The sequence below is a fragment of the Trypanosoma melophagium genome (genome assembly GCF_022059095.1).
Source record: "Trypanosoma melophagium isolate St. Kilda chromosome Unknown ctg33segment0, whole genome shotgun sequence".
NCBI classification, from domain to species: Eukaryota; Euglenozoa; class Kinetoplastea; order Trypanosomatida; family Trypanosomatidae; genus Trypanosoma; species Trypanosoma melophagium.
The window spans coordinates 199,616-213,968 of record NW_027125167.1 but is presented as its reverse complement, the minus strand read 5'-3'; the positions used below and the strand labels follow the sequence as shown (position 1 = coordinate 213,968).

The 14,353-nt window shown below is 38.5% G+C and overlaps 5 protein-coding genes across 5 annotated transcripts; all 5 read left to right on the top strand.

Annotated features, from left to right (window-relative positions):
* Nucleotides 1-62: 62 nt before the first annotated feature.
* On the top strand, nt 63-2,771 carry LSM04_002720 (Squalene cyclase; the record flags this gene model as incomplete). Its single annotated transcript, XM_067331138.1, has 1 exon — nt 63-2,771. The coding sequence occupies one exon, from the start codon at nt 63-65 to the stop codon at nt 2,769-2,771; it is 2,709 nt and encodes a 902-aa protein (XP_067189028.1).
* Nucleotides 2,772-3,761: 990 nt separating this feature from the next.
* Nucleotides 3,762-5,495, top strand: LSM04_001860 (uncharacterized protein; the record flags this gene model as incomplete). The annotated part of the gene is made up of 1 exon (XM_067331137.1): nt 3,762-5,495. One exon carries the CDS (start codon nt 3,762-3,764, stop codon nt 5,493-5,495), a length of 1,734 nt encoding a protein of 577 aa, XP_067189015.1.
* A 2,219-nt stretch (nt 5,496-7,714) lies between these two features.
* LSM04_007862 (uncharacterized protein) lies at nt 7,715-10,675 on the top strand (the record flags this gene model as incomplete). The annotated part of the gene is made up of 1 exon (XM_067331135.1): nt 7,715-10,675. One exon carries the CDS (start codon nt 7,715-7,717, stop codon nt 10,673-10,675), a length of 2,961 nt encoding a protein of 986 aa, XP_067189115.1.
* A 988-nt stretch (nt 10,676-11,663) lies between these two features.
* On the top strand, nt 11,664-12,302 carry LSM04_002094 (uncharacterized protein; the record flags this gene model as incomplete). Its single annotated transcript, XM_067331134.1, has 1 exon — nt 11,664-12,302. One exon carries the CDS (start codon nt 11,664-11,666, stop codon nt 12,300-12,302), a length of 639 nt encoding a protein of 212 aa, XP_067189019.1.
* Nucleotides 12,303-12,951: 649 nt separating this feature from the next.
* LSM04_003563 (Chromosome transmission fidelity protein 8) lies at nt 12,952-13,704 on the top strand (the record flags this gene model as incomplete). Its single annotated transcript, XM_067331133.1, has 1 exon — nt 12,952-13,704. One exon carries the CDS (start codon nt 12,952-12,954, stop codon nt 13,702-13,704), a length of 753 nt encoding a protein of 250 aa, XP_067189048.1.
* Between the last annotated feature and the right edge of the window lie 649 nt (nt 13,705-14,353).

The following is a 14,353-nucleotide window of genomic DNA, read 5'->3' as shown; positions in this document are numbered from 1 at the left end:
TGTACTTTCTCCTTGTTTTTTTTTTTGAAATAGTAAGCAAAGAAAAAAAAAAGGTATCATTTATGGCTTTTAACACAGAGTACTTAAACGGTAACGGAGATTCCTCTATCAATGGAGATCTATTCTCCTCGTTATCACCTGGACAGGTCCCATTTGAAAGCATTGTTCCTCAACCTCCATCTACATTTTTCGGTTATGTGAAATTATTGATGGCGAAACTTGTGCGAACGTTGTGTATGTGGACTTTTTTCTTTTTCACATGGCCAATATTAATATTTATTCATTGGATGTTGTTTACTTTGGATCGGCATAATCGTCGAAGGGTTATGCAACAACATCAACGATGGCCATTTCAGAGTGTGCCTCATGTGCGTCCTGTTCGTGTACCGGCATCAAGAGATTTTCCCATTGAAAACTGGCATTTGCGCTGCGAAGATGGACGTCAACGTTGGCACTATGGTGAGATATTAAATGAAGAAGAAGGTAACAGACTTGGTAAAGCTCAAGCTGCAGGATTAGAGTTTCTTCCTTCTCGTGATGTTCCTATGGTAGGTGCACACTATGAGCAGACGGCGGCTAGAGTAGTTACACCAACAAAAGAACCGGATATGCGTGCCATTAAAGAAGAACGACGACGATTTGTAGAACGTTATCAATTAGGTCTTGCAAATGAAAAACAGATAAAACGACGGGCTTCTGTAGAAGAAGCTATACGAGATGGAGTACAATTTTTATTACGTTTACAGGATCCATATTCAGGTCATTGGCCAAATGACTACAGTGGACCACTTTTTCTTACCCCTGGTGTTATATTTGTAAAGTTTATTATTGCAAATGGTGATATTAAAAAGATGTTTCCTCCATATAAGGATCACCGACACAAAGATGATGCCCCATGTCGATGTGGAGAAGCAGAACGTTTAGAGTTAATACGATATTTGCGAAATTACATGAATGAAGATGGTGGTTTTGGTCAACACACTGAAGGACATAGTACAATGTTAGGAACAGTTCTAAATTATGTAGCAATGCGTTTAATGGGAGTACCAGCAGATGATAAGGATACTATTCGGGTCCGATCATGGATAAGTAGCCATGGTGGTGCTGTTTCTATTCCTACTTGGGGAAAAGTTTGGCTTTGTATTCTAGGTTTATATAGCTGGGAAGGTATAAATCCTGTACCGCCAGAAATGTCTCTACTCCCAGATTGGTTACCTTTTTCACAAGGGCGTCTTTGGTGTCATAGTCGTGTGGTCTCTGTACCATTTTCATACTTGTACGGAATGCGTTGGTCTTGTCCCTTGAATACTGTACTAGAAAGTTTACGACAGGAATTATATACTCAACCCTATAGTCAAATTTCATGGGATCAACATCGTGATAATGTTTGCTACAGGGACTGTTACACTCCAGTTTCACCACTTTTTAAACTTCTTGCAAAATTTCTTCTCTTTTATGAACAATGGCATATTAAAAGTCTTCGTAGGTATGCACTGGAAGTAGCATGGATGCACATTGCCTACGATGATGAGAATACACATTTTATTTGTCTTGGTCCAGTAAATAAAGCGTTAGATATGCTTATTACATGGATTCGTGAAGGAGAAAAAAGTGGACGTTATTTAAATCATGTTGATCGTCTAAGTGATTATTTCTTTATGGGACCTGAAGGAATGCGTATGAGTGGTTACAATGGATCGCAATTGTGGGATACCTCTTTTGCAGTTCAGGCTATTTGTGCCTGTAATATGGAAATGTTATACCCACAGGAAATGGCTCTTGCACATCACTATGTGGATGTTTCCCAGGTACAGGAAGATCCTAAAGCTGCTGCCCTTTTCTATCGTCATCGTACTAAAGGAGCATGGAACTTTAGTACTGGACCACAATCATGGCAAGTTTCAGATTGTACCGCAGAGGGTCTTCGTGTGTTATTATTACTACGTCACAGACCCTTCCCTGTAAGTCGTATTCGTGATGCTGTGGATGAGATTCTTTCCTTGCGAAATCGTGGTGGCGGGTGGGCTTCGTATGAACCTACACGGGGTCCACCCTATTTGGAGCTTCTCAACTGTACGGATGTTTTCAAGGATGTGATGATTGACTACAGTTATCCAGAGTGTTCCAGCAGCTGTGTGCATACTCTGTCCCTCTTTCGTGAGCTCTACCCTGGCTACCGTCGGGCGGAGGTGAATCTGGCGATCCGCGAGGGTGTGCAGTGTGTACTCCGCATGCAGCGGCCAGATGGCTCCTTCTATGGCAGTTGGGCGGTGTGTTTCACCTACGCGGCGTGGCTGGTGGCGAGTGCCCTCCGCGTCTCTGGGGAGCTGCCGTCGATGGCCACCCACCCCGCCTGCGTGGCCCTCTCGGACTTTTTGTTGGCCCACCAGAATGCCGATGGGGGGTGGGGGGAGGACGTGGCGGCCTGCGCCCGGGGGGTGTGGGTGGACGGGGTCGGCGGGAGTCAAGTCGTCCAGACGGCGTGGGCCCTCATGGCTCTCGTGGCCGCCGCCGGGGGGGACCCGCGCCGACTGGACGGGGCCCGGCGGGAGATCCTCTCGGCCGCCATTGACCGCGCCGCCCGACTGATTATGTCCAGGCAACTCATCACCGGTGATTGGGCACAGGAGCGCATCAGTGGGGTGTTTAACGGCAGCAACCCCATACACTACCCAGGGTATAAGAATAGCATGACGGTGTGGGCACTGGGCACCTACGCAGGGTGGAGACGGGCCTACAATAGAGGAGGAGAACTCGCACGCCACCGATGAGAGGATGATGATGATGGGCGGAAAGGAGATAGTGTGCGTATGTGTACTTAAAATGGGGAAAAAGAAATACCACCGAGGAGAGGAATATCCCCTTTTTGCTGGCTGCTAAAGGGCCAAGCGAAACAAAAAAGAAAAGAAGAAGGGGTAAAAAGCAAAAAGAAAATAAAACAACAACAGACAAACAGGCACCAGGGAATGTGACAATGGCTCCACTTGATTCTGGAGTTCGTATATACAATTATTGTTTTTTTTTTCCTTTTCTTTTTTTCTCTCTCTCTATCTCTCCTACACACATACATACACACACCATAGATATATGTGTACAACGTGTACACAAAGAGTTTTTTCTGCATTTTTAAACAAATCTGGTATTGGAAGAAACAAACAAGCAAACAAGCAGGTAATTAACTTGCAAAAGAGGGAAGCATATATGCATTAAGAAATATGTAGTACGAACTTCTAGGGAAAATGGAAAGAACGAGAGAACGGAGTCGAATGAAGAGAGAAATGTATATCTGGAGGGAAAAAGGGGTGAGGCTCGGATTCTCCAGCACTGTAGCTGGAGTTTAACAAGAGAAAAAAAATACATTCTCATGAAAACTGTGCGTTCAATGGCAAATATCGAATCAAACTTGCTACCGATGACTTCTTTTTTCTTCTTCTTTTGTTTTGTTTTCCTAATAACAAAAAAAAAAACAACAACAGCTATTCTTCCAACCATTTTGGCCATTCAATTCCGTACAGGGAAAAGAAGAGCCCAAAAGGTAAAACCTGAATCAGGTACTGCCTTCCATCTTTGCATCTGTTTTTAGTAAGTGAGTGACAGAGGCTCAACCCACCTGTTTCTCAAATCTAGTACCACTAGAGGGAGATATTGAAAGCATAACGGATACATTATATCCAGAAACCTCAAATTATATATATATATATATATATATATATATATATATACATTTAAATATAAGAAACGAACTTTATTTTTATATTTAAATGGGTTGCGGTACTTCTTCTGAGAGGCAAGAGAAGGATAATATGAAGGATGGAACCTCTGGAAAAAAGAAGGGGAAAGAGAAAAAGAAAAAGGGCAGGAATGAAGAGGAATTTTCACCAATAGTGCATGAAACAAATGATATTTTATCCCCTATACAAGAGACGGATGTATCCAATGGAAGGCGTGAATCTGTTACTGGTACTGCTGCTGATACTGTTCCTCCTGGCAATAATAATTATAATACGGCTGCTACTCCCAGTTACACTCCAGGAAAAACTTCACTGAAAACTCCTGCGGAATCGAGGCGAAGGACATTAAGCACGAGTCCCGATGAACTTTTAGCTTTTGTCTCATCCTCAACACTTGACGATACACCTCAAAATGCAGTTTTTCGTGCGGTAGAAGCTTCTGAAACATATATACCCAATCTTCCACCTGTGCCAGTTCTTCAAGCAGCTCAGTTCCATCGCTCTCAGCGAGTCCCAACACCACCGCCGGTATCCATATATGGAGAGGAAGTGAGAGGCATTATTAAGGCTTATGAAGAATTGCCCCCATCACTTAAAGCAGTTGAGGTGCGTGCAACACGACGACATCCTTTTTCATCACCGAGGCCGCTTCGTGCGGTAGAAATATATGAACCTGCAAAGCAAATAACGCCGGTAGCGGCATCAAAACGAGTTTCTAAAGATGATGGAATTCTTAGTTTAAAGGAGGATCCCAATCCAACACCCCACTCACTAAGTGCGATAGAGTTATGTGGGAAGAAGAAATCAAAACCAATGAAACCCGTGGGGTATCTTCAAGCCGTTGAAGTTTATGATTCAAAAAATAACCCCGATAAACCATCTAATTCTTTAATGTCCTCATCTTCACAACCTTTTGCTGTTGCTGCGGCAAAAATATTTCATAGTGATATGGGGACAGTAACAACTATTGAGGATTCATCACTTTCAGGATTAATATCATCATTTGGCGAGGCACCACTTGATCATGTCATTTACTCAGGTACAACACCTAGCGAAGGGAGAATTAACTCAATTTCTTCAAAGCAGGAACTTCTACCTGTGTATAGAAGTCCAGAATATTGCCCCCCTCAACCCAAAGTACCGAAAAGGAAAGATACTTCAGAAGAAAAGAAGAAAAATACTCCAGCAAATGATGTGAAGAAGGAAGAGACGGATACAGCAGTAGGAGCCGGAGAAACATTATCACCAAAGATCATTTATCTACCGTATGAAATACCTGAGAAATCACCGGTGCGAAGAACACCTTCTCCATATCCAAGTATGTACAAGACACCTTCTGATCAGAAAAGAAATAAAACACCGAATAGCAGAACACTACAAGAAAAGGAAGAAAAACAACAAAAACAAAAAACACCGCCACCATCACCACCAACACGAGAGAGACCGCCTATTTCTCCTAAACGACCTATTATAGTGCCTAAACCCAACCGGGCGTCTGAGGTGACTCCCCCAACAGAACCACTCACAGAACCGAGAGAATTTCCGGTACAAATGCCAGTACAAATAACTCCGACGGCACCACTAGATTCAGGAGTAAGTATTACGTATTCAGATGAAATGGATAGTTCTGCAGAGTTTTTACGGAAAGCGGTATTGACAAATAGTTCGGGTTGGGAAACTCTTAGACAGTTACGACTTGTGCTGCAGATGCGAGAGGCGGAAACAGCAGGAAAGGAAGGGCAATCATACTACGAGTTGAGATGATAATTATAGTAGTAATAAATATTGATCTTATTGAGTCGTTAGAAAAGAAAATATAAAAAAAAAAAAGAAAAAGAGGGGAAAATGATATTCAATAAATTGAGTATCATCATCGTTTCTATTCACGGTTCGGGGGATTTATCATGTGAAGGGTGAGGGGTAACACCAACGTGCACAGGGAAAACAAAAGGAAATAAAAAAAGAAGAGGAAGAAGAACGTCTAGAAAGAGAGAGAAGAGAAAAAAGAAATAGAAAATGACTGATGAGAACAAAGAAGCACGATAAAAGGAAACACAAAACGAAAATAACTGGTAAAGGCAAAGGAATACGTAAAAGAAGAGAAAAGAAAATAAGAAAGGAAAAAAATAAGAAAGGAAAAAACTGCAAAAGAAAACATTGTACTGTATCTACTAATGTATATATATATATATATATATATATATATATATATGAATGTATGCATATATGTTCAATTATTTTTTTTTTGAAATTGTTTAATCGTTTCATCGTTTTTTCTCTTCTCTTAGTTATCTTTTTACAGTACATTTTTTCCCCACTTTGCGTTTTTCGCAGAAGTGTAATTTAAGTGATGCGGATAAATTCCTTTTTTTTCTTTTCACTGTACGCTGTAAAATGGTTTAATTTTTTGTTTTTTTTTTCGTTTTTTGCACGTTTTTTTTGTTTCAGCGAATTGTGAGAAGTTGACAGCTATACAATAAAGAGGAAAAGTGATTTGCAGAATCAATACTGGCATCATAATATAACTTAACCTCTTTTCTTTCTTTTTTTTCTTCTTTGGTGTGAATGACCGTATATATACATCGAGTATTTGTAATATTTGTATATATGCGTGTTTGTGTGCGTTATATGGTGTATGTAAGTACCGTTTCTTTTTTTTTTTGTTCTATTGTTTTTGGTTTGTAAAAACGATGTTTTTTCCATTCGTTTAAATAACGTATTTTCTTTTTTCTTTTTGTTGTATCTCCTTTTCTTTCCAGTAATAAATTAACACAATACAGAAACAGAAAAGAAGAAGATAATAAATAAATAAAAAAAAAGCAGAATGAACGCTTCTTCCCTTCTTCTTGTGGAGAGGGTTCTCTTCTGTATTACTGTGCTCTTCCTTCTTTTTCTTCTTCTTCTTTAGGCTTCTTTTCCTTATTTGAAAAGATTGTACGAGTGATGGTCATGCATCTCATATTTTTGTTTTTTGTTTTCCCCTACTTTCGATTGCTGTTTAGTTTTATTTTTCTTTTGTTTTTTCTTTCTATTATCGATTTATTTATTATTTATCTTATTTGTGTGAATGAATATCCACTGAGTGAGAGAGAAACTGGAATAAATCGGTGGAAAGAGAAGGGGTGAAATGGAAGGGAGAGAATAAGTATCTGGTGTACTCTTTTGCTGAAGGGATAGTAGATATCCCTCTATCCCTCTCTCTCTCTCTCTTTTCATTATGTGATTATAATTATATTATATATTTAAATATCTATGATGTATACAATGAAACAAGAAACAGGACTCTTTCTTACATGACTGCGGGTACTGAAAAGGCAGAAAAAAAAAGAAAAAGAAAAATGAGAGGTTGAAGAGGAGATTTAAAAAAGAAAAAAAAGATGTATCGTTATTTATTGAAAAGAGTGAATTGTTTCATCTTATCCGTCACTACCTGCTTTGAAGTGGAAAGAAGGCTGCTTCCTTTGTTATGATCACAATTGTCATTGAGCTTCTTCTATTGTTTCATTTTATTTTTCTTATTATTAATGATTATTACTATTTGTTGGTATTATTTCTTTTCTTTTATGTAATGTTCGCTATTATTCTTATTTCTTTTTCCATTTTCTTTTTTCTTAATTTTATTGCGAAAACTCAGTACTCTCAGAAAGTAATCCGAGCATCAGTAAAGCAAAGCTAAAAGAGAAGTTGAAAGAAAATTTGATCTCAAGAAATATCAGTATATATATATATATATATTGGTGTCTGCGTAGAGTGAAGTTTACAGTTCCATCTATTTATTCACTCACATAGTGATTCATTGATTGATTGATTACCCACCACCATCACTATTATTATTTTACAACAACAACAACAACAGTAATAATCGAAAAGTGAAAAAAAGAAAAAAAAAAGAATAATAACAACAATATTGTGAATTGCGAATAACGAATTAAAAAAGCGAAAAAAAAGCGAAAAAAAAAAGAAAAAAAAATATATATATGTAAATGGGACAGTGTTGTTCCTCAGACTCACGTGTACGAGGTGGTGGTGGTACTACCACCCGTTCTCCCACACACGTACCTGTCGCCACTTCATCATCTCCATCAGACTTACGTGATACTCAACAACAACAACAGCAATATCAACAGAAACAACAAGAGGAATATCCACAAGAGTACGAATCTGAACAAGATGAGAGTACACGAATGAGAGAAATGAATAGTTTTATGATTAACTCCTCTACGGATGATTGTAGCAATTCCCTGCATGAAATACCGGCGGCGACTAAGAGAGCGAATGAGGTGAACCAGCGCAATGGACAAGATAGAAGTTCTATGTCAATGAAAAATTCAGAAGAAAACGAAAACAACTCATTAGAAAGTTCATTCTTATTTTCACCTGGTCATTTGGGTTATAATTCCACAGCACAAGTAAATGGAGCAGCAGAAAGTGATGCTGGCTTCTACACCACACGAAGTCCATTTGAAAGTTGTTCCCAGCATACTTATGATAATAATTATTCTATTAATAGTAATAAACCCTATCATCCCCCATCAGGGAATATATATCAATGCAATACTAGTTTGGGAATTAACAGTGAACCATTTCCTGCAAGTGAGGCATTTATTTCATGTCGTAGTTCTTCTTATATTCCCTCTACAACAACAAGTGCCCGACAACCACCACCACCACAACAATCATCCGTATTGGGAGGAGAAGAAGGAGGAATAGCACTACATCCATATATATTACCACGACCATTACTGTTCAATCCCCCCACGAGTAATACGGCATCTGAGCGGGCCTTTCACTCCTGCCACAGTCTCTATACATTAGGATCATTATCTCCACAACCGAGTGGTCGTCAATATATACAAATACCACAAACCGGTTCCTTTTCACGCACGAGTACACGTACAAGTATTACACATCCCATTATCTCAGCCCGTGAGGGTGTGGTGTCCAAGGCCTTGACTCCAAGAGGAGGAAGAACAGCACCCGCAACATCGATAACAACAACAACATCATCAGTACGAGGAATAGGAATGGGAGGAATAATACCAAAACCAAATATGAGAAAAGTGAATGGTGGTGTACTATCGCAAAGATCTATACACACTCCAGGGTCATCGCTAACACTACAGGAACAAAAATACCAATCGTATGATGGACGAGATACGAGTATGGAAGAAAGTGCCCTCTTTCACTCCTTCGCTACCGCCTCAGACCATTATGTTTTGGGCGATACACCTTTACAGTCTTTAACCACAACAACCCAACAAGAAGAAGAAGGGGATTTATTATTACTATCGGATGCATCACTACCACCACCACCACAATCCCAATCACCTTTACCACCACCACCACAGTTATTATTGGCCCAACAACGGAAAGAAAAACAAAAGGTATTTTCTCCACAACCATCCTTATCCTCACAACCGTCATTATCGCACCATTCACAAACTTCACTAGCCACATCAGGAGTTTCACGTTCGCAACGAAAGCCGTCAAACTCTGGTGTTACAACTGGTTCCCTCACATCATCGTTAACATTTGATGAAAGGAAATCAACAACAACGAAGACGCAGAGAAAAGTACCAGTATCAAAACAAAGTGTTGGTAATGGGACTGTAAATTCAGTGAAAAAACGTTCTCAACCTGTTTCTAATACCCTAAAACCATCCCAATCAACTGCGACGAGTTTTGCACAAAGTGATTCGTTTTCATCATCAAAATCACCCCCGAAGGGCAATACAGATACTCTTGTGAAGCGTCAAGGTTCACATAAGAAAACTGTGGGAACAAAAAAACTATCGAAACAAGAAGAGAATCGAAGGGAAGAGGAGGAGAAGAAGGAGGAGGAGGAGGGGGATAGAGACTATTCGAGATTAGATCCTCGTCAATCTTTGGTACCACTGCTTGAAGAGGAAGAAGAATATAATGTAGATCAGGGAAAAGATGAAAATGGTGAAAGTGAAGGGGGTTTTGACACTGTAGTATCGAATGAGACATGTAATCCAGAGGGTACTGTAATGTTATCTTCCATAGGATCGAAAACGGTAACAAAGTGGAGTCTCATAAGAAGTGATCCCAGCGAAGAAGGCCATGTACAGAGAGAGTTGTTACTGAAAGCGTCATTGCAGGAAGAAGGTACTCCACAATATGATAATAAGGAGAGAGAAAAGAGTAAGAATAAGAAAAGGGAGACATTAATGCAGGAGCAACAGGAAGAAGAAGTCCCTGAGGATGAAGAGAATAGGGAAGTGGATGACTCATTTTTAATACGGGGAGATGAAGGGGAAGAGGAAGAACCACCTATGGATAAAGATAATGAGATCGTAGGGGACTCATTTCTCATACGGGGAGAAGAGGAGGAGAAACCCGTTGAGGATAAAGATAATAGGAAAGTGGACGGATCATTTTTAATACGAGAAAAAGAAGACGACGCGGATGAGGCTGATAACCAACAAAATGCAGATGATAAAGAAGAGGAAGAAGAGGAGGAGGAGAAAGAAGAAGAAGGGAAGAAAGAAAAACAGCAAGAAGAGCAGGAACAGCAGAAGTCTTCTGGGGATGAATATGCAAAGGAGGAGAAGGAGAGTGCAGAGGAAAAGGAGAGAAGTGTGGTCTCATATCGAACTGAGAGTAGTAATAGAAATCTCTCTCCAGCGAGGTCTTTAAATAATTTAAACAATGATGAAATAGTCCCAGGGGACAGTCTTAATCTTCTCACCACTGGTATATTGGGTAATGAGAAGGAAGTGAATATGAATATCAACAATCATTGTAACAGCATTACGAGCCACAATAGCATCAATAATAAGGACGACGTCATTGCAAAAATGAATGATGATAAGGCTAATATTAGTATTAGCAGCAAAGCCAATAATATATCTACTGATACACGTGGGGAAACTCCCACTAATGAACAAAATGAAAATGAGAAGTTAGTTGTTTTGGCGTAACAGAGGTTTGAAGAGTTACAAATAGGAGGGATGGGAGTTACATCATTCGCAAAACGAGAAAAAAATAAAAGGCGATTATATGAACTCAAAGAACACACATACACACACAAAAAAAAAAGGAAAAAAATATTATTTTTAGGAGTTAAACAAGGAAATTCCTTATGTATCCCTTTTTTTCTATTTGCTTCTTTTTTTTTCCTTTTATTTCTCTGAACAGGGCCGTTTGTAGTCTGGTATTTGAATTCCCCCTCCTGCTTTAGTACTACTTACCAATAATGTTTGCCATTTTGCTAATTTGAAAACTTTCTTTCTTCTTATTATTATTGCTGTTGTCTTTCTAACGTATCAGCTGCTTGGCAGGTTCTTTGTTTTTCTCCCTAGTTCATTTCTTCGATATAGTCGTTCTTGTTTTCCTCATTTATTTTTCAGTTTTTTTTTTCACATTTTTTCCGTCCCTTAACTTGACCCCCTTCTTTTTCCCTTTTCTTCTTCGTCTGCTGCGGTTATTGCTGTTAGTAGAGATGAAAATGTTTAAATGGAGGAAAACAGCAATACGGGAAAGAAGGAAAAAGAAAAAAAGAAGCGTGTCAATACAGTTCGCTTTTCTCTCTACACTAGTGTAGCGGAGTGCCACTTTACATATATGTACATATATGTTTATATGTTTATATATTTATTTATATTTATTTATTTATCCTCATATCCATTATTTGTGTTTAACACTGTTTATGTGTACACCTCAGTGGAGACGATGCATTGGTGGGAAGTTGAGAGAAAAGTAAATGAATCAATAACGAAAAAACAACAACAACAACAACAACCTTGCTTCTAGAATTCTTCTACTCATTAACAGTTATACTTCTTTCATTCTTAATAAGTTTTCTCTTCCTTCCTATCTATTTCTCTCTTTCTCGCTTTCTTTCTCTCTCTTCATATCCATATTATATATATATATATATATATATGGATCTCTGTATATAGTGAAGTGATGGGGGGACACGCCAGCACCGAGGCGTCGGTTGTCTCGCAAGTCTCTGATGCTGACACCGCTGCAGAACAAGAAAAACAAAAACAACAACGAGAAGATGCGGAGAAGCGCCGTCGTTACGCCCATCTAACTTCTACAGCTGCACAACAACAACAACAACAACGAGGCAGCGGGAATAGGAATAATAGTGATAAGAACAGTACTAGTACAAATGCGAATAGTGGTGGTGGTGGTGGTAGTAAAAAACCAAAGAACACTATTGAAACTGTGTATGATGAGGACTTTGACACTATTGATCACATGCAGGCCGTTCGTTTTCCACCAATGGTTGTAAAACAACTGCAGGACGCCGTTGACAATGAAGCCGAGCGTCGCTGCGCAGATGTCGAAAAGACAATGGCACGTTGTCTGCAAGATAAGATGTGGACGGCGTGGAAGTGTCAGAAGGAGCGGGATCGGTATTATCACTGTGTGGCGCGGGAACGGGAAGTCCCATCGCGATTGATGGAATACCGCTGGAAGTATAATTTGGGTACTTTCCATGGGGAGATTATTGGTCGAAATAATATGATGCGACGGGTGTGGCGGGAACACTTTCCTGAGCGGGAATTACCACATCCATGGGTAAAGGATCAGTAATTGTGATTGTTTTGTTTTGTTTGTTTGTTTGATTGTTTGTGAGAGAAAGAGAGAAGAAGAATGAGATACATGATATGACGAAATCAAACAAGAAGAAGAAGAAGAACAAAAACGAAGGAAAGAAGGGAATATGATAATATGGGAGTTGTGCGGTGTTACAGTGCTGCGACATCAGCAGAAGGTGGAGAAACTACAAGTAGCTTGAGGTTTGTTCTTGACAATTCTTTTTTTTTTAGTTGGCTTTCGTTTTTTTATTATTATACTCGATAAACTATTTTCTTATTTTTTTTTCCTCTTTTTTTTTGTTGTTATTTCTTGTTTTCGAATGATCTTCTCTGTCTTATATATATATATATGGGGCTGCAGGGACCGTGTCCTGTCTCCAAGAGATAATTACAAGAGTAGTAACGACAGCGTCAAAGAGTGAAATACAAATAAAGTGAAGAAGTACTCACTTTAACAAGAGAAGAAAGAAAAAAGAAAAAGAGTATTATTATTGTTATTATCATCATACCGTGGATTCATTTTCTCTACACACGGACACAGTATAACTAACTAACTGACTAAATTAAATAAATAAATAAATAAATAAATAAATAAATAAATAAAATATATATATATACATTCCCTGTATTATTGGTGAAAACCAATGATTCAGATTCTAGCACCCTCTAAACAACTGCAGGAAATGGCTCTATTAGAAATGCAAGGGAAAGTTTCTATTCCCCCCAAAGTACTCCAACAGGCACGTGAGCAACAGCGAGAAAAACAACAACAGGAAGAAGAAAAAGAAAAAGAAAAAATTCTTTCAGGTACAAAACACCCACGCCATGAAGCGAAATTCAACAATTCTACTTTCGGGTCTAATACAGTGAATAGTGAAGAAACGGTATTGGAATTACCACTTGGTTGTGTGGAGAATGACGCCCGCAATGAAAAACGCTGCTCCCTCCACATTGGAACACTCGTGGTAGATGGGAGTCAAGGCAAGTACCGAGAACCGCTTCTCGTACTGCGAAGAAGGGATCAAAATAGAAAAGAAGAAGAACAAGAAGAATCGAGTAGTGTGAAAGAATGTTCTTCCATCTCTGCACCACCGTTAACAACAACAACAACAACAAAAACAACAACGTCATCATATTGTTTACTGCAAGATTGGTTGAAGGATCACCCGGAGGAGCTGACATTAGATGCGGCTGTGGCTGCTATTATTACTACTACTAGTAATAATAATAATAATAATAATAATAATAATAATAATAATAATAATAATAATAATAATAATAATAATAATAATAATAAAAGTAATACGAATAACGTACCAATGAAAGTATATGAGTTGGTGGGTATTGTGGAACGGTATGTGCATTTGAATTCCAAGCCGATGCGGACATTTTCTTAGTGGGTAGTGATATTACTACAATGATTCTTTACAGAAGAGTTTATTTGATGATTACATCATTATTGAATATAATTTGTTACTGGAAAGAAAAGAAATGAAAAAAAAAAGAAAAAGTAAGAGGGGAAGAAGGAGATAAAGCGATAAACATTAGTACCACACTTGTTTGGAATAAGTTTCGTTTTTTTCTTTTTTTCTTTGTTCTTCCTTCTTATTCCCCTCTCTTTTTATTATTCTTAATGGATACAAAAGTAAATGGAACGATTTCTGTAATATTGCTCTTATATTTTATGAATAACTAATTGTATGTATTTTCTGATATGTATCTTATCTATTTTTGGATCCTTTTACTTTCTTCTCTTTTCTTACTTTCTTTCTTATTTTATTATTTATATAAATACTATTCATGTTACCTTAGCTTTTTTCGCGTCGCAAAGGCAACCTGTGCGTGTCTGTGTATGCGCGAGAGGGGTTGTACGCCGTATTAAGGTATAATCGAAGGAATACATCAAATAACTACAAATACATTCACTTTAGAAATACATACATACGACGAAAGAAGTGAAAAAAAAAGCAAAAAAAGAAAATAAAATAATAATATTACATATTAAAACGAAAAGAAACGTGTAATAAATTGGATAAGGTTGGAAAC